This window comes from Temnothorax americanus, unplaced genomic scaffold, assembly GCF_048541705.1.
Source record: "Temnothorax americanus isolate GAGA-0224 unplaced genomic scaffold, ASM4854170v1 Scaffold8, whole genome shotgun sequence".
In the NCBI taxonomy this organism is placed as follows: domain Eukaryota; kingdom Metazoa; phylum Arthropoda; class Insecta; order Hymenoptera; family Formicidae; genus Temnothorax; species Temnothorax americanus.
This window is the reverse complement of record NW_027509802.1, coordinates 1,703,566-1,728,195: the sequence shown is the minus strand read 5'-3', so window position 1 is coordinate 1,728,195 and position 24,630 is coordinate 1,703,566. Positions and strand designations below refer to the sequence as shown.

Genomic DNA, 24,630 nt, shown 5'->3' with positions numbered 1-24,630 from the left:
ATCGACGGACTGCGATAAATTAAAAACAAGCATGAGAATTGCTCGTAATTTATTTCTTGTCGAATATGCAATACAGTCACGACTCATAATCGATTATTAATTATATGTCACGCTTATTAAACATCGCAGAGAGTGTCAATGCTGTCCGGGGTGCGCGTATTAAGCGTTAAATTTCTCTGCAATATTTAAGAAACGCTTTGTTTACATAGTTAATAATAACGGCTCAACTATCTTACTTTGTGGACGAACAAAGAAATCGCGCCTCGTGAAATCTCATTACGAACGCGCGCGCGCGGCGAATTAACGTTCTTAATTATACACATCGCACAGAATATTTTGTAGTATGTTATAAAATCATTGAGGAAAGAGCCAAATTTTTATTCATTACGGTCAATATATTTATTTATAAAACTGATAATTATAAAAGAGGCATTTGCTTCATCGATCGCTTCTTAATTGTCTTGTCCGCGAAATAAACACACACGAAAAATAAACTCTTTCCCAGTAATCATTTACTTATATTATCACTGGAATTTGTTCCTTTTATACTGTTTATCTCTTTACATATTTGATGAAAGATAATAATCTTGCGTGAGAGCGTTGTCTGTAAAATTCTGACCTCTGCCAAAATAAAGGAATCTAAATGGCTTAGCTAATTAATTTAAACTAATTAATTCTGATCTTCAAAAAATAAATTATAAAATTCTAAGTGTCACAATTGCGTTCAAAATTATCTATATATTAATTTTGTTTCGCTCATTCTCAAGTTAAATCGTTCTTGTTTGTCAGATATTATAAGAAATTGCTAATACGTAATTCTTTGTGTTAATCTTAGTTGTTAAAAAATAATTAAAAAGTTAATAAAGATGGAATAATGATCGTAAAATTTAAAAATTATTTTAAAGATTAGGTATTCAGTTTTACGAAAATAAGTTTCTTTTGTTTTAATTCATTTGTGTTTTTTCCATGACAGGAAAGCCAGTTTAGTTCGCAAGGACAATCAATTTCACGATCTTCGAGCGATCGAATCACATACCTAATCGCATTTGCAGAGAACCGGGAAACGAGAGGCGCAAGGCGACGATCCGTGAAGTTGGCCTTTTCGTCGGCAATTCCATTCTTTTTCACTTAAGCTCGTATGCCGTATAATCGACAACGATCGGATACGCGGCCGAACGACGACTGTCGAGGGTAGTGGGAGAATTTGAAGGTACGCGAAGGGATAGCAGTCCCATGGGAAGCCTCTCCATTGTCCCGAAGTGGCCTAGTAATCCGGAAGCATCGGATGGATTCGAGAATATCGATGGGTACATTGCAATGAGACCCTACACGACTAACGCAAATCAGCGACGGTTGTATCTTCAACGATTGTACAGAACAACGGCATATTTCTTCATTTGTCATTGAACGCTTAAACATTTGTGCTAATCGATTGAGAATCGTTTAGACTCCAATCAGAGATCGAAAATAATAAAAATAATCTGTCACAAAAAACTCCCCCGGAAAGAGATTATTTTAAAAATAATCTGTACAAACATGTTTTTTTTTTTCAAGATTTAGACAACTAGTTGATCTGCGTCAGCACGTGAGGATGAAGAAATTGTCAATGGTTTTTTAAATCTTCCATCTCATCGAAGTACGCAAGTTCAAGCTTGGAGTACATGATTCAGGTAAGCGATATAGCAGATTGCCAGTCGAAGAATCTCGATTTTTGAGAGCTTCTTATCCGGCGGCAACGTCGGCAGCAGCTTTCGGAGTTCCGCAAAAGCCAAGTTGAACGCCTCCACTCTGACTCTTTCCCTGACGAGATAAATATTATTTATTTTAATAATAAACTTTCTTTCGTGTAAAAGAATTCTAAAGATACATTAAAGCTACTGCGTTTTTAAAATTAAATAAAATTCTTCGGATAACTTTCCCCAGATAATATTTTAACAGGATTTAAGAGAGTGCATTATCAGAAGTACTTGTGATGTCAATGAAAGCGCAAGAGGTGTACTGATTGAATAAAAACCAGGAATGATTTTCGTTAATAAAGATTAGATTGTCCTCATAGAATTCAAATTTTTTGAACTCAAACTTAGATATCAAGGAAAATGTTACGGATCTTTACCAACTAAAAACTATGGAGTTTTTTAAACAATTTTTAATAAATAAATCAAGGTTATTAGAAAAAAGGCGGGAGTTATTAAAATTGGAACTGGGGATAAGAAATATCAAAAAATGACTTCTGCAGTCAATGGGAAATTTTTTAAAGCTTTACTGAAAATTCCGAGTTCGAGAGACCACTTGTAATTCTCAAAGTATTAAAATTATATTATACGATTAAAAATTGTTATAAGCGATTTCTTCGCGACTGTATTTCACTGCTTTGTTTTTGTAGCAAGATTTCAATTCTGCGCTTACCGTGTGGCGTGTGCGGTTCGATACTTTTGGGTGGCCCTCCTTCGCCTGCGTCTCTCCTCTCTCGACAAAGTGCCCGAACCAGGAGCGCCTACGCCGTTAACGGCAACTCCATGGCCGCTGTTCGCCATGGGAATCGTTCTATCCTCGTTCGCGAAATCGCAATTGAAGCTCTTCATGTGCCTCTGCGTTCCGGTAATGTTCCTTTCAAAAAGGTACAGTCTGATCTACCGTGAAAAATTATCTCCTCACCTTCGCCCTGGACGATAGATTCGCATCGTAACACATTGCTATCTTGTTTCTCGTAGCACGTAACTGCAATTATAGTTACGATAACTGTCAATCGGATACATAAAACGCGGATAACATTGCGGTAAGTTCATATTTATTGTTGCATGTAACATTTTAAGTACCAACAACATATATTATATAACTCTGTTTTATAAATCGCGGCCTTAATTTCAGGAACATATTTTTCGACCGATTTAGAGTCAATATTTTTCTAACAAAAACAAAAGGTTGAAGGGAGATTATTTATTTATAATTAATCGCTTAAAGATTATTGACACCACGATATTTTTGTTTAAAAAAAAATCTGCAAAATTGTCAGAAACGATCTGTGATTAAAATTAGTCACTAGTTGTAGAATATAGTATTAACTTTAATCTGTATAGTATTAACTTTATAGTTTATGTAGATATTCAGACATTACATTCTCTATTTGACATATATTTTTATGGAAAAAATCATAAACAGACGCGAAACATAATAATCAAATTTTTCGCACCGTTAACCCTGGGGATTTGCGAAAGCTACGAAAAAATGCAGCACAAAAGGGTTCGCCCTACGTTCCAGAATATTGGGGTTCGGTCGACGATAATTGGATAGCCAAATATTTGTCGAGCACACAGACGTAACTTATGTATTAGGAGAATTATAGTCGTAAAGAGATAAAGTCAGAAATAGACAAGCGAGAGCAAGAGAAGAGCAAGATATTACATTAGGAACGCTTCTGTGCGCAAACATGAAAAAGAAAAGAACGAAAAATATCATAAATTTCGAAGATTCTGGTATTTCGACGTGTCGCCGAAACAGTCGTTTTGAAACAGTCGATTTACGAGCACGGTGCATTATTGAGAGAAACGCAGTTCGCGCTCCGCATAAGTGGCTCGTTCTTCATCAAGTATTGACGAACGGCAACCCAGGACGACTGTTGCCCGATCTGATTCTCATGGTAAACCAGCGATTTGTATGAGCGTTCACACCACTCTTCTTCTCTCCGTTTCTTTCTTTAATATTTCAAAGAAAACCACCAGATTTCGGGCGACAAGTCTCCTCGGCGCTTCTTTTAATATTTATCGTGGCACCGCTATCCAATCAAATCGATACAATCCCCTGCGGGTTTTTTTTTATCTTTACGACTTTACACCGCACGATTTTATGCGATCCCAATTTTGTTATATAAAAACGTGCACTTTGTAATTTTTAAAAACTTCGATTTTAACCGGTGTTTGTATTTTATAATTATAAAATTCAAATATAGATTTTTATTTAACAAGAAAAAAACGAAATAAAGGTAATAATTTGCTATTGTTTAATATTGAAACGGAAATAAAGATTAACTTTATAACTCTAAAAACTTTAAAATAATATGTAAATTATAGTAGCAAATTTAACTTCTGAGATTATCGTGCAACATTTCTGGTATTTTTCATAAAATAAAAAATTATGTTTTACATACATATAAGATTATCTTATCTACTTTTATATAACAATTAATATGTGTTTTTATTAATTTTTGTCACTTACCAAAGTCTTCCAATGTAAAAAATAGACTTCCGAGATTTTCCTCGCTCTATTTTCATCCGGTTTGAAGCGACATCACCCTTCTCTGTCGTCCTCAATTAAATTCCTCCACCAATTAAACAATCGCGCACAAAATCTTATCCGATCACTTTCTTTCTATCGATGTCAGCACGAGAGAGAATTTACAGATTCTTCAAAATATTCCACATCACCAAATCGCGTTCATTTTATCGGTTCCGGATCGCGATTAGATCGATGTCGATCGTTAACTTTATCCGCGGCAACAAGATCGTCTCTGACAACATCTCGATCTCCCGACTACGACGAGATCGTTGAGAGAGACGACGGGCAGCATCCCTGGCGGAAAAACTGATCTAGGGAAGGGTGAGATTCGAGGGGCTCTCGCGGGGGTAGGAGTTTCATCTTCCACAACCACGCCCTTGATTCCGCCGCGGCCTCCCTCGCCCTCTCATTTCCCCAGCATCCCTGACAGCGTCCCGGGCGTTCTCCAATCGACAATCGAGAGACATCCCGGCGAACCCGCCCCGACACCTGACGCCACGTCGCCATTCCGCCGCATTTCGTAATTCACGCGACAGTATTTTACACCATCCTCCTGGATACGCGGACCGTATTATCGATCATTCGACGTCTCGACACGTTGAAGATTTTTTGGAAAACCAACACCGGATCAGCCTCATCGTTGGAGACGATAGTAGGTATCTCAAAACCGTGTGCGTATGCAAATAACAGATTTGATCTGTTTCTCATATCACGCTTTTATGTCTTTTTTTTTTAGAGAGGAAGAGTCTTTTACCTCTAGTAAAATAAAGATGATAAATTATATCATTAATATTAATCAATATATACCTGAACCGTCATTCCACACCGAGAACAAGTAATCTATAATGTCTTATTATATCTGATTCCCAAAACTTTTTTTATAATCTTAAGTAATGTTATTAATATTAGAACAACCAGCATTATTTTGTTGATGCATAAGATATTAATACAGAACTTCGAAATTAGAGCGGTTGGTGGAAAATAAATTGGCATGCATTGTAATCATTTTTTTTATCTCAACAAAAGTTAACATAAATCCCTGCAAAAGCACCTTAATAATTTTTGTAATTTAAAACAAAAAATTTGAAATCGGTCATTTTGACGGAGTTGGTTGTTCTAATATAGTGTTTAATACTTTAACTTTAATATCTCAAAAATTTGGAATTGAAATATTGTCCACACGTTGCAAAGATTTTAAAATCCACGAATAAGAGCAGTCTTATTTACAAACATTATTAATATTTTCTGCTGGATATTTTATCTACATGATCAGAGGCTAGTGACGCAGCCCTCTTGCTTTTGCTGCATCAGTGATAAAATCGACATGTTGTCAGACTTATATAAAGAACAAATTACGTAGAAACTTTAATTAAGAGTCTACAACTATATTACCAGAAATGTGACGCGTTTCTTGTAATTAATATTACAATTAAAATTCAGTACACGAGAAATGCTGATGTGAAGATATTATTTGTGGTTTTATTTTTCATAAAAAAAGTTGATTTCTCTTTTAAGAAGTTTGTTGTAACATTCATTTTAAACGTGATGTGGGAGTAGCGAGTAAATTGAGGGTGAGTTTACTGGAGTAGTATAGATTTCTTTGGAGGACCAGGTGGTGGACGCGTCGCATCTGCGCCGTTCGACTATAATAATCACAGTCGCATCCTCCGTCGTGGAACACTTCTATACAAAACCAGTATCCATTCGGTTCATTTGTACTTCGCAGCAATGTATAGCTGCAATCTTTTGTCTCATAAAATACAATGTCTCCGAGAATTTCGATCACGGTTCGACAAAATTTTATACGTTAAATTGGCGTCAAAAATTGATAAAGAATAATTGAAATTAGTTTGGAAATTATATTTAGAAAACAAAATGTTAAAAAAAAATTAAATACTTTTTAAACAACAAGAAATGAAAATGTTATCTCTGAATTTTTCTTTGCTGTCTTAAGTTTTATATATATTTCAATTTCATCACTTTTATTGCTTTTCTGTTTTCTATACATGTTGTGAACTCAAGAAAAATCAATTTTCATCTTCTTTTCACGGGGCTCGGGTATTTGCGCGACCGAGGAAGGAACAGCCACCCCCGCTGTCCCGCTGTTTCTAAAGGGGAAGAACCGCTAAACCCGCAATTATGCAAATTGGTCAATCGGACTTTAATCTACTTCCAATCCGCAGGCCGACACCCATCTCGGAAATTGCTCGCGCGAGGGTTGACGCGTGCGGCCGAGAGTTACAGATGAGGCGCCGCCGTACACGCGTGTACACGCGGATATGACCGATCCTCGCCGCGACAATCAAGAACGCGGCACACGCCCTGCTCGTCGCACGCGATTAATGTGTTCCGCCGGGCGTCTCGGGTGTCATGAGATAGTTCACACCTCGTCACCACGATTCTTTTCATGGTTGAAACCCTTTTGGTTTTCTCTTTCATACCGCCAAACACATGCCTTTATAAATACGTCACAACTGTTACAAATCAAAAAAATATGATTAATATATTAAATAAAGATTAAATATTGTTTTCAACATAAATTTTCTAATACGTTATATTTGCGCATGTTTTTTTAGAATCGAAGGATTTACATTCAGAATGTAATGACTAAAAAGAAGAATGAAGTAAACGAAGTTATAAAATGGCGGTGATAAAAACGGCAACAGCAGAAATATATAATCAATACTAAATGCTGCCCTGCTATAAGGAAGAGTGCGGTATCTGCAAAAACGTCAAATTGAGAAAAACAGCTCGAAAGTTTTTAATGTAACCGTCACAACCTATGTCTATTTTATTAATTGTTTAACTTTTTTTCTGAAGTAAATTACCACTAGAAATCATTTTGTAAAGCTAAAATTACAATATTTATAGTGTAAAATATAAAAAAGTAGATACCGCGTTTTCGCTTATTGTTAATACAATACACACTCTTTTGCTTCGTAATTAAGCCTTTTTGAAAGCAGATATAACAAAAGACATTTTTACATCTTAAAAACGGTTGCAGATATGGTTTTTTTTTGTTTATTTGAATGAATTCCTCGAGGTCGAAAATGTCAGAATCGATATATAACTCCAAATTTTTGCAGATACGGCACTCTTGCTTATCAGGGCAGAATGGTGGAACTTATCGAGAGAACACATTGCAGTCATTTACCTTCATATGATTAAACTTTCAAAGCTATTCGTTTTTATGTATACTGATTAAAAGAAATGATGTCCATGTTGGCAAAAGCAAAATTTCAATTTTAGTAACAATTTTAGTAACAAAATCTCATGCGTTACACTAAAGATTATTTGTCATGTGTAAAGTAAATAAATTCCTTTTAGAAATAATAAATCATTCTTTTCGGAAGCATGGACACTTCTTTTCTTTCTCTTTATCGTCATACATATTTAATGCATATTCTTATAACGTCGACGTATACATAGAAACATTTATTTATGAAGCGAGTGTGCTGAAACATTTCAAACATTTAGAAAAAGTAGCACAAGCATAATATAGCGTATTTGTAGAAAGAAAAATTACAATAAGGTTTATATGTTTACATTAAAGAGATACTTCCTCTAAATATAAAGAAACGCTTCGCCCTTTTATAATTTCATTATTCTCAAACATTTGCTATTACTTTTTCAATCAATGTCTTGGTATTTTTTAGATATTTAGACGGATTACATGTATATAAATAAAATACATTCGATGTTGAGACAGCTGATTGAACATTCACTTGACAGCTCTCTACTAGATGCTTTTCAACGTCAACTTTTTCATGGTTGCAATCGCGAAATTGGTGCCATCATCGCCCTCCGATCGATGCCGTTTTCGATTGATTCCGGCGTCCCTCGAATTTCTTGTGTGCCCGGAGGTGAAGGAATCGACCTCCCTCTTTGATTGTCGGGCCTTCCACGCTCGTCGCATTTCCGCCCTGACTTCGCCGTTCAGCAGACAATAAAGGAAAGCCACGAAGGCGCCCTGCAAAGCACGAATATGTGCGCGTTAGTATGTAAATTATATCAGAGAGTAGGTGGTTCTTCGTGTCATAAATACCTGGAAGGACGCGAACAGCTGATCGCAAAATAGCCAAACGAGTTCTACCCCTTTGTGGTAAGATAATCCCAAGAAAAAGGTATAGTGTATTCCGAAGAGTGGTACTAAAACCAGAGTCGACTTTGCCCATCTCCTGAAAATTAAAAATAAAAGAAATGCTGATGTGCTTAACAAAAGTTCATATGCTTAACTGAATTTTTCATTTTCATCAAGAAATATTGTTTGTACCGTAAACCTCCTTATCGGCAATAACAAAATTAATCTAAAATTGATATAAATTGATATAGTTATACATATATATATTAATTAAAGTTTTATATGTATTAACTTGTATTTCATCTTCTTCCGTTGCAGATATACCGACGTCTTCAGCTTCACAAGCAAAACGCGAACGATATTGAGAAACAGTAGAAAATTAAACTGAAAGAAAAAGATAATGTCCATACATCACGAATGCCCGTTGATAATACGTTATTTGGCATACCAAAATAGATGTGATAATTGGTATTCTTATGATGAGAAACAGTGAGGAATCATCATTAGTGGTCCAGCAGAGAGTGTTCTCTATAGTCGCTCGTATTATAATCCATGGCACCACTACCAAGGCGGGAAGACCTAAATCAGGACGGAATTAAATCTCTGAGTAAACTCCAATAAGATTTAATAAGATCGCTTTAGATTCTAAACAGTTTTAAACAGATTTGTCCATATTATACCCCAGCCTAGCACAATGTACAGAGCTATTGTGCTGGTGTCGGTACACAGTGCGAAGAAAACCAGATTGTGCAAATACATCCCTTCCATCAGGATCCACGAATAGTTTGCCACGATGAAATATTGCCACAGACTCGTGATGACTTTGCAGACCCAAGTCTTAAAACGTCGATTAGCGAAAATGAAGATTGTCCGATTAAGAAGAAGATAGAAACAGAAGCCAAACAGACAATTTAAGAATATTGTCTTTACGCAGACGTAAGTATTTAAAGATTGATTGATTAACGCGATAACTTCTATGTCATGCCATTTTGACTAGAACATAAATAGTTTATGAGATTACCACAGAGGCTTTTTATATAAACGTAAAAGATTAAAACAGAAAAGTCACAGAAAAAAATTATAACTAATTGTAAATTGGATGAATAAAATAATGAGTATCTATGCATTGCGCTCTCTTTACATTGCGCTCCCTGATAAAAGCGCTTTGACCGTCGACAAAGACGACGTCCCAAGCCAATCCGATGCCGTCTATAAAACTCCAATCCTTGAGGAGTGCCATAAAAGCTCTCATGATAAAGGACGCAAACAGATGCATGTGTAATCTATTTCTGGGATTCCTAAGTTTCCTGCGTACATACGGGGAAACGATAAGTGGTCGACTCTCAACGGAATTAAAGAGAGATCATGACGGGCATGATTAGAAGGAAAACACACTCACCTGAGTAAGGAAAAAACCACCATGGCAACGATTAGGGTGGTAAACGAAGTCACATATCCGATATGCGATACCATCCTGATAATCGGCAACCATTTCTGTCAAATAATAATAATACAATAATATAGCTGTACATACGTACAAACAAGTTTTATTTTAAATCTACTGCATTTATGTTGCGCTTAAAGCTTAATTTTAAAAAATAATCTCACATATCTGTAATAATCGCACACAATGCATGGCAATTAATTACATATCTATATAGTTTATACAATAATTCACCTATATGTGTCTTTCTCATAGAGAAATATTAAATTATATGTAGTTATTAGGCTCAGAATTGTATATGTATAATATAATTTATTTTATAAACGGCTAAATTTTACTTTTCTCTAAACTTAATTGAAACAATATCAAGTTCAAAAAATTTCAAATTTTGTTTTTATTAATTCGATCGCGATTAATTAAATATTAAATTATAATTGGGCGGATTCCCGATCTCGATGATCGTAGCCGCGCAGCCAGGACGGAGCTTACATTTAGCAGCGCGAATTCCGCCGGCGTTTCGTACCACCGCATATAATTCAGATTCTTGTCGATGATGTAACGCGTGCTGTTCAGCACGCACAGACTGTAGTTGCTCCAGGCGACGCCGTCCGAGTTCCGATACCACTCGCCGTTCGTCAGGCAGACCTTGCTGGCCACCGCGAGCGCCCTGAGATTGTCGCTCGCGAGCTCGGTGTATCCCATTATCGAGGCCGGTGGACAGGGCAAGGTGGCTGTTCCCGGCGCGTCGGTGCGCGGCCAGCAGAGTAGACCGTCGAAGGTCGGCGGGCATTGACGAATTTCCGTTCCGTTGCCGTCGTCAACGCTAGTCTCGGCGACACCGCGATACTTCTCCAATCGATCCTCATTAGTGACGTTGTCCCCGAATAAGCTGATTCCGGTGGTCACCGACGTCATGTCGCCAAACACGGACATACCTAACGTGCAGGGGCGTTCTCGTTGATGCGGTAATAACGACTATATATACTTAATTAACGCGAAGAACACCGTACCCCGATCGATCGTCCAACATTTCTAATCAAGTTTGAGAAGATTTTTCGCGCTCTTAAGACGTTAAAGGATTCTTCGCGAGATGTAGATTTCTCTTTTTCGTAAGAAACATCGTGAGAATCGCAATTTTTTAGAAGCCAAATGGTGTTTCGAATTTTTAGTATTTTAGTTTCATTGAACAGACAATTGAATAATATAAATTCGAGCCCACCTTCGAACAACTGATCGCATTTGTGCCTCTGATCGGCTAAGAAACGATCCACTTCAGCTTCGGCCATCCCGACGCTAAAAGGAAGCAGGAAAAATTAATCTACGTTATTTTTCTTTTTCTCTTCGACTGCGACAGAATTTTCGTCCGCCATTCATACCATTCATTCTATTCACGATGCAGAACTATAGTAATCTATGCATCTTTGCTGCGTACGATCGTACTTTATTATTTAAATCAAAGCCCATTTTTATGTAAAAATTTAAGTCACGTGTTTATTAATGTTTCTGTTACGGTAATACGAGATGCAACAAATTAGAGTAAAAATGTTTTGAAGAAAATTCTTACTTTTACACATCTTTCATGCTATATATATTGTTGTATATTGCATACTGTATGTTCCATTAACGATACCATTTTTAGTGTTTTTTTTTCTTTATTATACATATATAACACAACGGATTTTATTCGCTTATTGCAAAAGCTTCTGGTACGATTTACATAAAATATTTTAACTATATGTCTAAATAATTATTTAAAGACAAAGATTTTATAAGGAAATTATTCTATAACCCAGATGTTAACTTTTCTTAAATAATTGTTCTGATTGTCGGATCTTGAGTCAATCTTAAAGGACTGCAACGAAGACTTGTCCATCTCTTAACGTTATACTAATAAAAAACAACAGTTATATTCATAAAAAAGAACATTTAATAGTCGAAGACTAGTTCCATTATCAGAACGTTATCAAGAAGAAAAAAAAATATACGAATAAAGTCCGTCACGTTAAAATTCTGATACGTTTTTTTTTAGCAGCATTGCTATACATAAATAATATGCAAAAATTAATGTTAATCTAAATAATAAAATTATTCCTCCTCGTACCATTGCGCTGGTAATAAATTGTAATTATAGTGTCAGTTAAAGCTTCCAAATAATTTCTCCGCTTCCCTTACCAATAAATCGCAATCTCTTTTATCGCCGATTTACTATGCAATATTTGAAATCAAATGGCACAATGTCTATCTCTCACCTTAAATTTGATTTTATCGCGAATCACAATTGTTTCACGTTACAAGTACTAGCAACAGCACTGCTTGGGCCGCACTTTCCTCAGAGTATTGCGCGTGTACGTGATCGCGGATCATATGAAACTTTGACAGAGAATAATCGCCGTAAATCGGGCGGCTGCGCGTTGGGCGAGATATCACACACATTTTCACGCGCACACCCCGGACCTTCCTCTCGTAATGTAATGACGCATGTGGAAACAAACTCAAGTAAATACGTAGAGCGAGTCAACGGCTCGTCCGGCAAACAACGCGATGCACGTCGAAGATTCGCAATTTCTAATTGCAATTGTGTCATTATTATACACTTACAGCATATTTTAAGCTCTTGATTTGTGAGAGATATATATTTCAAATAGTATATACAGATCAATATACATAATACATATTATAAATAATAAATTAAACTATATATATATAATATATACATAATTTTTCAATATAAAACTTAATATAAAATAATTTAATAAAAAAAATAAATATTTACGTAATTTATTTAGATTACAATTATTTATAAATTCTTATATTGTCACGTTGTAATTATGATATAAATATATTCATAGCGTATATAAAAAAAACAGGAGATTTCAATAAAAGAAATTCGATAAGAATAATAGATTTAGGAAGAACACCTAGCAAAGCTTTTGCGCACATGTAACAGTCGGCCGAGCGGAGAGGCAAGGAGATAGAAGATAGAAGTAGGCGTAGCTCTTGAAAATCGCCTCGAAAGTGCAACTAATTCCGACCACCGCAGTGCACGATAACGAAATGAATAACATGTTTTTATTGAAACATATTATTAATTTCGTTATCATACACTATACAGCATGCCGCGCAGTAACGCGTTCTTCGTTCTTCCGGCAGGAGATAAACGTTCGGAAAGAAAAATTAATAAAAATTGTTTTCGTGCACGTATCTCTCTTTTAATTCTCTAAAATATATATGTCATTATGTTAGGAAAGTACATATACATTCCACTGTCAATTATATATTTGCATAAGTTAAAGAAATCAATCGACCGGATTCTACCTTACGTCTAATTAATTTTAAAATTAGCATCATCAGAATTGTCAACATAAATTATAAAAACATTGGACGCAGATAAATGATGATCGATTTGAAAGAAAAATGTTAACAAAATTACATATAAAGATGTCTATTATTCACGTGATATTGATGTGCCTGATGCACTAAGCACCGATAAATCTGATCTATGCTTCGTGCAGGCACATCAACCCTTACAAAAATTTAATACTATAAGTGATTATTTGGCTAGTAATTTACTATTATTTTCAGGGTTGGATGTATCATTAACAGTGCTTTTAATACTCAAGATAAGTATACTTATTATAAAAGCATGTTAATGCACGGTACCTCCAATCCTAAAAACAAGTAAATCACTAACTAAATATAATTACTCACAGTATTAAATTTCTGTAAGGTTAATATCACGTGAATATAGACATCATTATATATAGTTTGCGTAGCGCGTTAGAAGAGACGGAAGAGACTTATGTGATTTTATTTTCTCTTGGTTTTCTTGAAGGTTTTCTTGAAGATTACTAAACAGTTTAATTGACCATCAATAAACGCAGCACAATAAAACGCTGCATAATAGTCATCGATATGTTCTTTATCTCTTGACTGCAGCGATACACATAGCAGTTGCCAGTTGCTATATGTAGAAACTATAATAACATCAGTTTGTAGAAACTTTGATATGCGTCGTTCTAAAATTTTTATAATGCTACTCTGATGATTGTGAGATGATTGGAAATTTTCCAGCGTATTCTTTTATCATTACATCGTCGCTACCTGACGCATATCATCACTCGATTCTTTCAGATGTGTAAATATCGTCAAATGTTTATCATGCAATTACCTATGCAACATATTTGTGAGAAATACAAACAAATCAGTTATTTGGTACATGTGATCCATCAAAGATTAATCTCTGAAAGTTCTTTTCGATAGACCGTTGTCAATATTAGCTCAAACCATCGCAGGGCGGATGGTTTGAATTTCTAATTATATTATCCGATCCAACTTCCACATCAAATACCGACGACGCGACGTAAAACAGATGTCAATATTTTGTCATGGCTTTATCAAGGATATAATAATACATTATTATTTATTATTATAATAATACAATTTTCGAAGATATATTTAATGGATATATTTTCGAAATAGTTATACTAATATCTATAAGTGTTGATATATTAATTTTAATTGAATTAAGAAGTAAAAATTTTTACAAATTTTAACGAGAAAAGATATTACCAATGAGATAAGACCAATGGCAACGCAAAGAATCACAAACACCATTTTAGATGTGTTTTATATGTGTCTAGGGCCTTCTTTGAAGTTTATAAATATTACATATAAGAATATGCTTTCCTGAGATTTGTCTTTCTGGCAAACGTTTATCATAACAGTGTTTTATTCAATACGCATATTTAATAAGGAAATAGAACAGTCTTTGCAGGGAATAAAGCGAGAACAGGATGATGTATTCAAAATTCACTTTATGTTAAATCCGTGTAAGAGACACGTCATAACAGAGTATATCTTTCTGCTCGAATCAGTTCGAAAAACTGTCGAGACACACACACGCACACATACACACTCACAGTTGTGTCTTATTTACATACATTCATCGTTGCGGACCGAAGAGAGTCGCATAACGTAAGTATACGTACCGTAAATATCACCGTCCTAATCGCGAAAAATTCTTATTCTTCAACGATAACCGATAAATTGTTATAATTACTCGTAACGCTTACTTCCACATCTATCGATCCCTGTTTCGTTAATCGATATTAAGATGAACTTGACATAAGAAATAACCGGAGGAGTAATTCGTGCGCGTAACTTCAATCTTGAAAATCCTCAGTACCTATATTAGCTTGCATTATGATGTCACAAAAATATTCGAGCAAAATGATAGAAAAATTACATAACAACAGCTGCTAATCTTTCGAAAATTAGACGCTGTTTCAACTAAATCTAAATCTCTCTCTTTCTCTTCTTCGTCTGCTCCTTCTATCAGATTTTATTAATTATTTAAATATACTTCTTTTTGCGAGTGACATCATAATTTAAGATAATATTTATTATCCGAAACACGTTATTACGATCTTGTATCTCGTATCTACAAACGCATAGGAGAATTAGTTCCTCTTACAGCCATCAATATCGGTAAGTATCGGTAAGTACAGATATCCCAACGTCTCTTCTTCTGAACTCGCATTACATTTCCTCGCCCCCATCGTCCCTCATGAGCGATTCGCCTATTTGTCTTTGTCTACTTATTCGCCTAAATAACCGTCTATCGATTCACCTAACTATCTTAGCTATTTGTCTCTATCTACATGTCTATCTATATATTATAAGTTGCTCCCTACGTCGTTACGAAGTATGTACAAGTTTCCAAGGACCACTCGCGTTTTCTTAATTCATAGGCCACGTTGTACTACACGGATTAAGAGGGGCGAATTTCACGCGCTTCTCACTTCTCAACTCGTGATCACTCACATCGCTTAGACGATCGCATGCATCTTGGAATTACTATATTTTGGGCGAGTTTCTTTGCGTAAGTTCTATCAGTCGAATTTTTCGTGGTGATACGGACGTCATCTTCCGAGCGCGGGACTCAATTAGAAAACAGAATAATAAAATGTCAAACAGAAACACGATAATAAAATCTCTCTGCAATTTCATTATTAGATAAAAAATAACGTAGTACAGTGCAGTGTAATGCCTCTTATTTTTCGAAACAAAATTATCAAATTAAAATAGTTTTTAGTTTTTATTATTTTTTTTTTTAAATAGAAACACGTTGTCACACCATATTGACTGTTTCTGTTTCAAACCGATCATGTTCACGAATTATAATTGAACATAATATCCGTTCGATGAATAATATAATAGTACTCAATTCTTACTTGAGATAAAATTTTTAGCATTGTTCAAGAAATAAAGTAAGAGATCCTCGGACGTATCGTTTGTTCTCCGCGCGCGTAGGAAACGTCCAACGATTGTATTACTCTGCCCTGAGCATTTTTACGTTGACGATAAGTAGAAAGTTCGATTAGCGTCGCACGCTGACGAATCAGCGAATCTCAAGCTCTTTGACATCAAGCGTTTTCATCATACATACTTTTTAATACAGATTAATCGCAAACACACAAGCACTCTTTCTCTCAATCTACATTCATGGTATAATATCAGAACCACTATACTACCGCACATACGCACGCACACACATTTATACACACACACACACACACACACACACACACACACATACCTACACACACACACACACACACACACACACACACACACACACACACAACACACATGCTTTTTTCGTTACTTATACTTTCAGTAATGTAAGTCTCAATTGTTAAAAAGCTAAATTACGCGCTATAAAACTGCCCCTGGCTGAAGCTGGTTTCAGTGATAAAGCTAGTCTACGACCGTGACAGCTTCGGTATCCCCGTATCATCTCCGGGATCCGAGAGACAACGCGATAATAAGCTTCGTTGATGCCGCGTACATATGCGCCATCGTACTTTCTCTCTCATTCGCTAATTGCAGGCTCCTTCTTGCTAGGACTCTAATTGAGCCTCGATCGAGATAGTGCCTCGTCATCTCTCGATATTAGGACACGATTGTCCCAATTTGTCTCAATCATGCATCGTCAAGCAGTATAACGTGATTAAACGATTAATATATAACAGAGCACTGTTCAGAATTCCAGCGTCATCAAATCGACAGACGAAAGAGAGGGGCAGAATATCGTATTTGTTGAAAAGCGAGTATTGTGCTGGAAAGTCTTGAAACACTCGAGCGCGAAATTTTTGTACTTTAACGCAATGGAAACTGAAAGCGAAAAACAGTTTAACGGATAACATCGTAACGGATACATTAATTTCGTTACAATAATTTACAAACGCCATATATTTTTTTTGCCGACAACAAATTTACTCTCGAAATAATGATACCGTCTAGATATCGAGAGGAATTAAAAGATCTGTAACATTCATGATGCACAGTTCGGTTTCCGAGCGATCCTACGCATAACAATCACAAAAACATTCCATCGATAAAATTTCCGCGGTTCCACTTGATTACAATCATTCGATTCGTTAAGTAGACGCTTATAAAACTAAGCTTGCACAAAGTTTGATTTCAAACCTCTTCATAAAGTTATTTGTCCTACATTACGTGTCCCAGCCACGCGTTTCTCTATATCAAGTTAATGCGTGTTAGCTCAAAATCACGTCTTACTCGCTACCGTTTGTGTGACCTCGCAGCTTTATCATGTTTGCACATTGCATACGCAGAGAGAGCTTCTTGGTTATTAGCTATATCGATGTTGTTTACCGAACGTTTCGAAGAATCCTTCAGCGTTCGTTTCTCGCGAGTGGAAAAGCCGTCGAGTGATTTATAGAACGGGTACGATTGTCAGTTTCATCGGCAGAATATGCATCGTCGAAAAGTCCCATGAATCACGAATACGCGATGACATTACGCGTCGGATGAGATCGATTTCGCCTACCGATAGGACTTGCGGCTGACGTCGCCGCTTCTTGTGTAGTTCCGTTTTTATGTGTTTATCAGCGCCGCAAGTACAATACTCGGGGGACGACTGATGGATAGTTAACGGATCTCTAACGATCGGTCAGAGACATTTCCCGGGGTTCTGGGAACACCAGTGCGGCCACATAGACTCCGTTTTGATGCCTCTGCTGTTCAGGACTTCGATATGCATGGCTAATCTGGTGTAAACATTCTCGTCCGTGGAGTAACTGTTTGTCGGAAGGTCGCTCCTGAAAAAAAAAATTTCTTATGAGCATTCTATTAGGAAAAATCATTATATCTTCGCTACATTATACTTTGCTACATTGTTTACCATAATCGTTCAGCGAGTGCCGATGCCCTGGGCCATAGTCGAGGTCCCAGAGACGACTGTCCAGTCTGTTCGCTCCAAATCGCCGCCTCGCCGCCGAGCACTAAAGGCAATTGTTGTGGTGGATAGTCCTTCCATGGACGGTGATTGTAGACGGTCTGCCAGGTGCGATATTCGCCGCACGCGGCCTCGCCGCTCTCTCGCCATCTGCCGAAGCCGCAGTCCAGATACCACGCGTCCACATGCGACAGGATCACCCGGAAGCCGTCCTCCAGCAGGTCCGGCGTTTCCGGCCAATTGCTGCCGCCCCAGGATTGGATCACATGAATCTTCGGGTCGAAGTACATCATGATATAAGGCCTCTTGGTCAACGGCGAGCTCCACAGGATTACCGCCTTCGGCACCTTGTCGTGATTCGCCCGAATCAACCGCTGCAACATCTTCGTCTCAAACTCCGCCCAAAGCGCGTGATGGTCCGTCATATTTTGCGCCTGCATAGCTAGGGTGATATTGCCATATTGCGCCCAGCATTCGAGATTCACCTCATCGCCACCGAGATGCACTAAATCGCGCACCTCGGTGAGATCTAATAACTCCCGATATAGGCCTTCGAGTATCCGATACGAGTGCTCATTTATGGGATTCAGTTGACCGCAGTTTGGCTCGCCACAATAGGACGACCACGGCTGCTGATCCACACATAACGCCAACTCACCAAAACCGTGTTCCGTACCTGATTGTCATAAAAATGTGGTGAAAATACTTACCTAATTATGCCAACAAGAATATTGCAAAATTTGGAACTACATATTTTATATATATGTATTTATCTATTGATGCACTTATATCACATTAGGACTTAAGATCTTCTTCAGAACTCACCCCACTGCCACCCGGCACCGGCATGAGCCGGAGAATCGATCTCAACAACGATCCTGACGCCGCGTATCCTCGCGTAATCGGCCAGATCCTTCACGTCGTCAGGCGTGTAAATGTGATCACCACTGTAAGCACCCCATCTCGCCATCTCCGGGAACTGCGCCGAGTCGAACGGGAAACTCTGGGAATCGGTAAGGTGCCAGTGCAACGTGTTGAGCTTCGTGGCTGCCATGCCGTCGATGACCCTCTTCAGTTCCTCGACGGGGAAGAATTGCCTACCGGTATCAACGAGAAGGCCGCGATACGAGAATACGGGTTTGTCCTCGATGGAGGCTCGCGTGAGGACGCGAAGGGCGCCCTGCTTGCCCGTAGCCTCGTCCCACCAGATCAGCTGGCTGAGGGTCTCGAGGCCATGCCGCACCCCGAAGTAGCTCTTCCCCGTGATCCTGGCCTCCAGAATCTTCCCCTTCGGCACAAGTTCCAGCTTGTATGACTCGTCAGTATCCAGAATCAAGGTAGTGCCCCGCGCGTTGCCAGCGCTCAGATACACGATGAACGAATCGATACCGGAGCGACTTTTGGCATTCAGCACCTTGACCAGACTCCTGATGTTTCCTGCGATTAAAAGGACGTCTCACGTAGGAAGAAGCAACGATTTCTCGTCAACTTAATTATGCGAAGCAAAGTGAATGATTGTTTAGAAGGAACTCAGTAATTTCCTGCTACACATAAGTTGCAATTTTGATACATATTACATGTAACTTTAATATATGAAATACGTGATGTTGTATGCCGTATGTGCAGCGTTTTTTTATATATGTCGGTAATGTGAGAGATCGACAAGCTTTATTAACTGAGAATATCTCAGAAAATTAAGAAAAGTCTTTGCCGTGCGTGCGCTTTCTATAATGATTAATCTCGAAACAGCTGTTGTAAAGTATCTTACTCACCGATAAAGATATCCTTCGCATGCTCCAGCAAATCCTTCGTCTCCTGGTCGCTCGTATTTACGATGACGAACTCGATCTGCTGAAGATGCAGAATGACGCTGTCATCGCCAAGGACGATGTTCTCCGTCGGTCTGGGCCACAACAGCCGAGTGTTCCCTCCGCAATGCGCGGTGCAGGTCGCCAAGGATGTCCTCGAGGACCTTACTGCTCGCCTCTCGCAACGATTCGCCACGCACGCCCAGGACCACGGACTTTGAAATGTTCTACGATCGAGTGAAAATTGAATTCATATTTCGATCGTGATCTTTTAAAGCAGCATAATGTACAGGATGCTTTAATCTGGCAATCTGTGGTACGACTGTGGAATATTGATTATTTTAGGTCGAAATTCGACAAATCTGGTCTTTTAAAAAGAAATATCTTTGCTTTAATAGATTCTCAAATACGCGCACATCCAACTGTTCGTCGTATCACGAATTGCGATCATGTTCCTTCTTTAAGCGATTCAGTTTACAACAGACATCTGTCTCGCAATTGAAATGTAGAAAATGTTAAAAATGACAGGTACATTCAAGGAGACAACATGCGATTTTATCTCAGAATTCCATTTTGCAAGATTGAAATGGCGATTGACAATAGTATGTCGCGGTTAGTGATCTCTCTCTAAATATTGTATTTATATAAAAATATTTATATAAAAAAATATATATATGTATATATATCGTATACTTAATAATTAAATCAATGCTTAAATAATAGCAATTTATGCAACATTTAAACGCAGAAGCAAATAAAAGAAATTAACAAATCAGCAACAACGTCATAAGTAATCAATATAAATGACTAACTATAGAAAAAAATCACAAAAAGTTAAATATCACTTTCTTGTGAAGTATTTAATGTGAACATTAAACGTAGATGTGTTTTTATCTTAATAAAAAGACAGATATTAAAAAAGTTATTAACTAAATATTCAATAATAAATTAAAATAAACATTGTTATTTTGTTAGATCGTGAGTAATTCGTCTCATAATATACAAGCAAACAGATTCATAAATTAAGAAAGCGAACTACGACACGTCCATCTATTTTGGTAGAAAAAAAAAAAAGATCAGATCTACCTTCCACGACTTATTTCGTATGTCGGTCAAACTGATAATATCGTACCTTTGGCAAATTAAAAGCTCATTACAACGGCAAGAGGAATAAAAGTGCAAAAAGCGATATCGTCGGCATCGTTCGAATTAGAAAAGCGAAGGAAGAAGATGGAAGCTTGATGTTTGCCGAACGAAGAAAAGCACCCAAGAAAATAGCTGGCGAATCATGGGAACGGAATAACGTCTGCCCGAGGTGGAAGAATGGAAAAAATGAACGAGTAGCCTCGATTTTCAGGAAAGGCTGAAAAATGAGTGGCCCGATGAAATTCGAGAGGGAAACGCGAGCGAAGCGACGGATATTTACACCTATTCGCGATACAATGGAAGCTACAAATTGGAGAATTAGTTGTATCTCGCGCTAGAAATCGTTACGTGAATGAGGGTGAAAGCAAAACAACAAAATTTGTTCTTTTGACTTCTTCGCGACCGAGCGAGTTCTTGTCTGCCTCCGAAGGCAGAGGCGAGGCCCGTGCTCGGAACTGAAGGCCGGGAAAGTCGGGTTTGCGCGCGCGCGCGCGCAAAGCGAGGTCGCGACAAATGCAGCGACCGTGCACACAATCCGCGCAATATGGGGGACAATGGTGCGTAACAATAGCGGACGGAGGCGTGCGTTTAGCATGACGGGCGTGCTCGGGCGAGTGCGATTAAACGGGCGAGCGTCGGAATGAGGTGCGACGTCGCGTGAGAAGGGCGAGAGAGGTGCAGGAACCTGGGGAAGGAGTGCCCGCGCGGAAATTCAGGACATTCGGGAATTCGTTTACCGAGACGGCCGACGTGTTACAGGTCATGCCTGGATAGCTTCCTAATTGGGAGAGCGCAACGTCCGATTGCCGGTATCAAACGGCACGTGACTGATTCGACGGAGGGAAAAAAATGAAAGGCGAAAATAAAACGGACGGGTATTATCAAGCGCGATCAATTCGGTTTATCGGAAATAAATCTCGACAGTTTGACATGTTTTGAATGTATAGATTTTGGTATTTGTACAAATACTATATAGAATTTTACACATGTAAATCGTTGACAATTCATTGATATCGCTACAGATTCCGCCTTGCAAAATTGAAGAATCGAATTCCGCCCTGAAATACGAGCGCGGTTTCGTCCCTTTGTAAAATTTAGACTTCGAGAGAAACTGCGCGGTTTTTTTTTTCTATAAAACTTTAAACTTTTATTTCCCTCTTTCGTGACAATTCGAACCGAATTTTGGTACAGTGCCGTTCGATACGTTGCAACCCCATGAAACTGGAGAGGGCTGTTCAAAAATGCTTTTACCCCGAACCAGACACAGTGGGATCAAACCGATGCGGGGGGGGGGGTTCCAATGGGAAACGTGAGAGAAATGCGCGGTACATCTCGTCTAGCATAAGATTCCACTCCCCCGGTCAGGGAGCTATGTCCGTTACCTAGGCTCTTCCAGATACTCGTAGAGCCGTTCCCCGGGTCCGATCGTGGTTTCATTAACCGCCGGATAATTAACCAAGCCGCGCTGCAAGTCCTCTAGTCTTCTTCGATGTACGATTTCATCGCGTTGCGAGTGCGAAATAAATTCAAAATAAAAAATAAAATACCATGCGGTGTAACAAAAAGAAAATCAGAAGAGGCACTGGATTAATACACAACGCGGGCAAAGGAACCTGCGCTGGCTGTGTGTTAACAGAAAACACAGAAATATATATAGAAATCGAAAAAGAGAAAAAAAAGAGAAAAAAAAGCGATCTTGCGCTTCGCACGGACTTGCCTTACAATATACTCTATGTATAACTCTTTCTCCTCACAAAAATTGTACATGTATTAAATTAAACATACATATATTAAAATGAGAGTTGAAATGCCGAATAGAACGGAGTCCAAAGAGAGTCCGCGCGCGCTTTTTAGTTTATTTCAATTCAATAGAACGTCAAAAGATTCGCAAGTTTTACTTGTCGAACTGTCTGTTTTGAAAGGCAATTAACAACGCATATAAATAAAATATAAAATATAAAAATAAAATATTGAAAAAAAAAAAAAAAAAAATGACTTACCGTCGCGTCGCGAACGGCTGGAGCGATGCGAGCGGCGGAGCGTGGGCGTACATGGCGATCAGCAGGATACCGGTCATCAGGACGAGGAAGAGGAGGATCCTCCTCATCCATCCGCTGGGCATGCTACCCACCATTCTGACGAGTCTGCGAATAAACAAAACGGGAAAAATCATGCGGTTGTGCTTTCGCGCGAGATAGTCCGCTATATACATAACGCGTGGCGCGTGATGTGTCAATCGGGACGACGCACGCGACGACGCGTGACGTCCCGAGTCGCGTCTGGAGATCGTTTATCGCTTGCACATCGAATTTCAATGAACTCGGCGAAACGAGATTAGCAATGCAAAATGCGGGTTCCGTTACCTTCATTTTCAGCGCTGAATAGCGATCGCTCGCCAAGCTGCCCGATTCGATAAAGTCGCGGGGGAATAAAAGTCGTTCGACATTAAATGTAAGTCACTGGAACGCGTTCGTATATGTGCCGCACTCCATTCGGAGAGAACGGTGCCTTTTACGTTTTATCTTTCGGCACTTCCTCATCTGATTGCGACACGGAGATAAGATGTCGCGTTTACTGCTAAACGCGTAACAAGATGTAGATGTGTACGTCCCTGTGCCGCGAGATCCCCAGATGCTGACGCGCGAGAGATAAGGCGTGATTTACGTGGAAAGCAACATTTGCATAAATACACGGCACGTATATGTAATATCTCGAGATTAGACAGCGGGCGACCGAAAAGGAAACGTTTCCCCCGGTACTTCCGGCGATTCTCCTGTGGCGGCACGAGGGAAACTCGGTCGTATATACCTCTGTTCCTTTCATTTTTCATCGGACCGACAGAGACGGAGGAAGAACCGCGGCGAAAGTGTTTTCGAACGTAAATGTACCCGCGTAAAAGCGCCTGCTCTTCCGCTTTATGATCACACAGAGAATTTATGGACCTTTGCCAGGCGTCGCGGTCGCCTATACGATATTGCGTAACATTTCCGTCGGAAAACCGGGCGAATCCCTCGAGATCTGATCTGTCGAGATGCATCCGGTTCTGTTTATCGCCAATGTAAATACAATGTAAATAAGTACAGCGAAGAAAATTCGCGTGGGCGCGAAATATCTCACGATATTTCCGGCGACAGAGACCGAATTAAATCGCAAATCCACCGGGGATTTAATTGCCGTTTGCGAACAACGTTCAACACCTTCACATTAACTTTACATAATAATGCAACGCGCAACAAATAATATATTAAACATATGCAATTTAATAAATAATTTTTTTTATTGATAAGAGAATCACTGGAACTTCTTTTACTTTTCTCTTACAAAAAGAGGCGCGCGGACCATATTTCAAAAATAAAGAAACCAATTAAGGGCACTATATGTTTCTTTAGACGGTCGCGCGAGCGTTTATCCTGACCTCACTCTCGTCGCGTCGTAAAGAGGACCGGCGTCATCGAGCGTCGCTACTTATTATCGCGGCGAGTCTAAGAACCACCTGTCGAATTGCACAGAAATACACCTTGGACGCCTAGGCGAGGTCTAAGCTTAGCTCGTTCGCCTCTCGAAATGTTATCCGGCAGTCTAGACGGAACGTGCGTTCTGATTACTACACAAACAA

At 38.5% G+C, this 24,630-nt stretch overlaps 4 protein-coding genes across 12 annotated transcripts in view; 1 reads left to right on the top strand and 3 right to left on the bottom strand.

Annotated features, from left to right (window-relative positions):
- Positions 1 to 73: 73 nt before the first annotated feature.
- Positions 74 to 4,574, bottom strand: LOC143907180 (helix-loop-helix protein 1). Of its 2 annotated transcripts, XM_077423780.1 has the most exons (3): positions 4,213 to 4,574; positions 2,407 to 2,718; positions 77 to 1,800 (listed from the first exon to the last, which is right to left on the bottom strand). In XM_077423780.1, the coding sequence occupies exons 2-3, from the start codon at positions 2,580 to 2,582 to the stop codon at positions 1,647 to 1,649; spliced, it is 330 nt and encodes a 109-aa protein (XP_077279906.1). In that variant the 5' UTR covers positions 2,583 to 2,718; positions 4,213 to 4,574; the 3' UTR covers positions 77 to 1,646. The 2 variants fall into 2 exon arrangements, with proteins under 2 accessions (XP_077279907.1, XP_077279906.1); XM_077423781.1 differs by lacking the exon at positions 4,213 to 4,574 and having other exon boundaries at positions 74 to 1,800; positions 2,407 to 2,623.
- A 2,223-nt stretch (positions 4,575 to 6,797) lies between these two features.
- Positions 6,798 to 12,187, bottom strand: LOC143907347 (secretin receptor). The gene is made up of 10 exons (XM_077424068.1): positions 12,047 to 12,187; positions 11,017 to 11,090; positions 10,287 to 10,732; positions 9,753 to 9,847; positions 9,495 to 9,660; positions 9,034 to 9,190; positions 8,802 to 8,932; positions 8,646 to 8,737; positions 8,318 to 8,450; positions 6,798 to 8,242 (listed from the first exon to the last, which is right to left on the bottom strand). The coding sequence occupies exons 2-10, from the start codon at positions 11,081 to 11,083 to the stop codon at positions 8,012 to 8,014; spliced, it is 1,518 nt and encodes a 505-aa protein (XP_077280194.1). The 5' UTR covers positions 11,084 to 11,090; positions 12,047 to 12,187; the 3' UTR covers positions 6,798 to 8,011.
- A 2,406-nt stretch (positions 12,188 to 14,593) lies between these two features.
- The window catches only part of Fdl (fused lobes), a 40,022-nt gene continuing 29,985 nt past the window's right edge, over positions 14,594 to 24,630 (bottom strand). For 4 of the 8 annotated variants that reach the window (XM_077424064.1, XM_077424065.1, XM_077424060.1 and 1 more), the window contains 6 exons: positions 23,015 to 23,158; positions 22,397 to 22,498; positions 19,833 to 20,095; positions 18,886 to 19,497; positions 18,007 to 18,736; positions 14,594 to 17,923 (listed from right to left, as the gene is read on the bottom strand). In XM_077424064.1, coding sequence (XP_077280190.1) covers positions 17,776 to 17,923; positions 18,007 to 18,736; positions 18,886 to 19,497; positions 19,833 to 20,095; positions 22,397 to 22,498; positions 23,015 to 23,148 — 1,989 coding nt within the window. In that variant the 5' untranslated portion in view covers positions 23,149 to 23,158 and the 3' untranslated portion in view covers positions 14,594 to 17,775. Of the gene's footprint in view, positions 17,924 to 18,006; positions 18,737 to 18,885; positions 19,498 to 19,832; positions 20,096 to 22,396; positions 22,499 to 23,014; positions 23,159 to 23,377; positions 24,333 to 24,630 lie in introns of those variants that run through there. The other 4 variants (XR_013259832.1, XM_077424066.1, XM_077424061.1 and 1 more) reach the window with 4 other exon arrangements.
- S-cup (spermiogenesis-related protein stanley-cup) overlaps positions 21,120 to 24,630 on the top strand; it is a 28,821-nt gene continuing 25,310 nt past the window's right edge. The window contains exon 1 of the mRNA XM_077424073.1: positions 21,120 to 21,773. The gene's annotated coding sequence lies outside the window, so the exon portion shown is untranslated. The remainder of the gene's footprint in view (positions 21,774 to 24,630) is intronic.

What these genes read in the sequence shown, in the direction of transcription:
- LOC143907180 (XM_077423780.1), bottom strand. Translation starts at nt 2,582, where the DNA reads ATGAAGAGCTTCAATTGCGATTTCGCGAACGAGGATAGAACGATTCCC. An exon ending in CGAACCGCACACGCCACACG is followed by an intron (nt 1,801 to 2,406) that starts GTAAGCGCAGAA and finishes TTATCTCGTCAG; the next exon opens with GGAAAGAGTCAGAGTGGAGG.
- LOC143907347 (XM_077424068.1), bottom strand. Translation starts at nt 11,083, where the DNA reads ATGGCCGAAGCTGAAGTGGATCGTTTCTTAGCCGATCAGAGGCACAAA. An exon ending in ATGCGATCAGTTGTTCGAAG is followed by an intron (nt 10,733 to 11,016) that starts GTGGGCTCGAAT and finishes CCTGCACGTTAG; the next exon opens with GTATGTCCGTGTTTGGCGAC. An exon ending in CGGAAGAAGATGAAATACAA is followed by an intron (nt 8,451 to 8,645) that starts GTTAATACATAT and finishes TTTAATTTTCAG; the next exon opens with GAGATGGGCAAAGTCGACTC.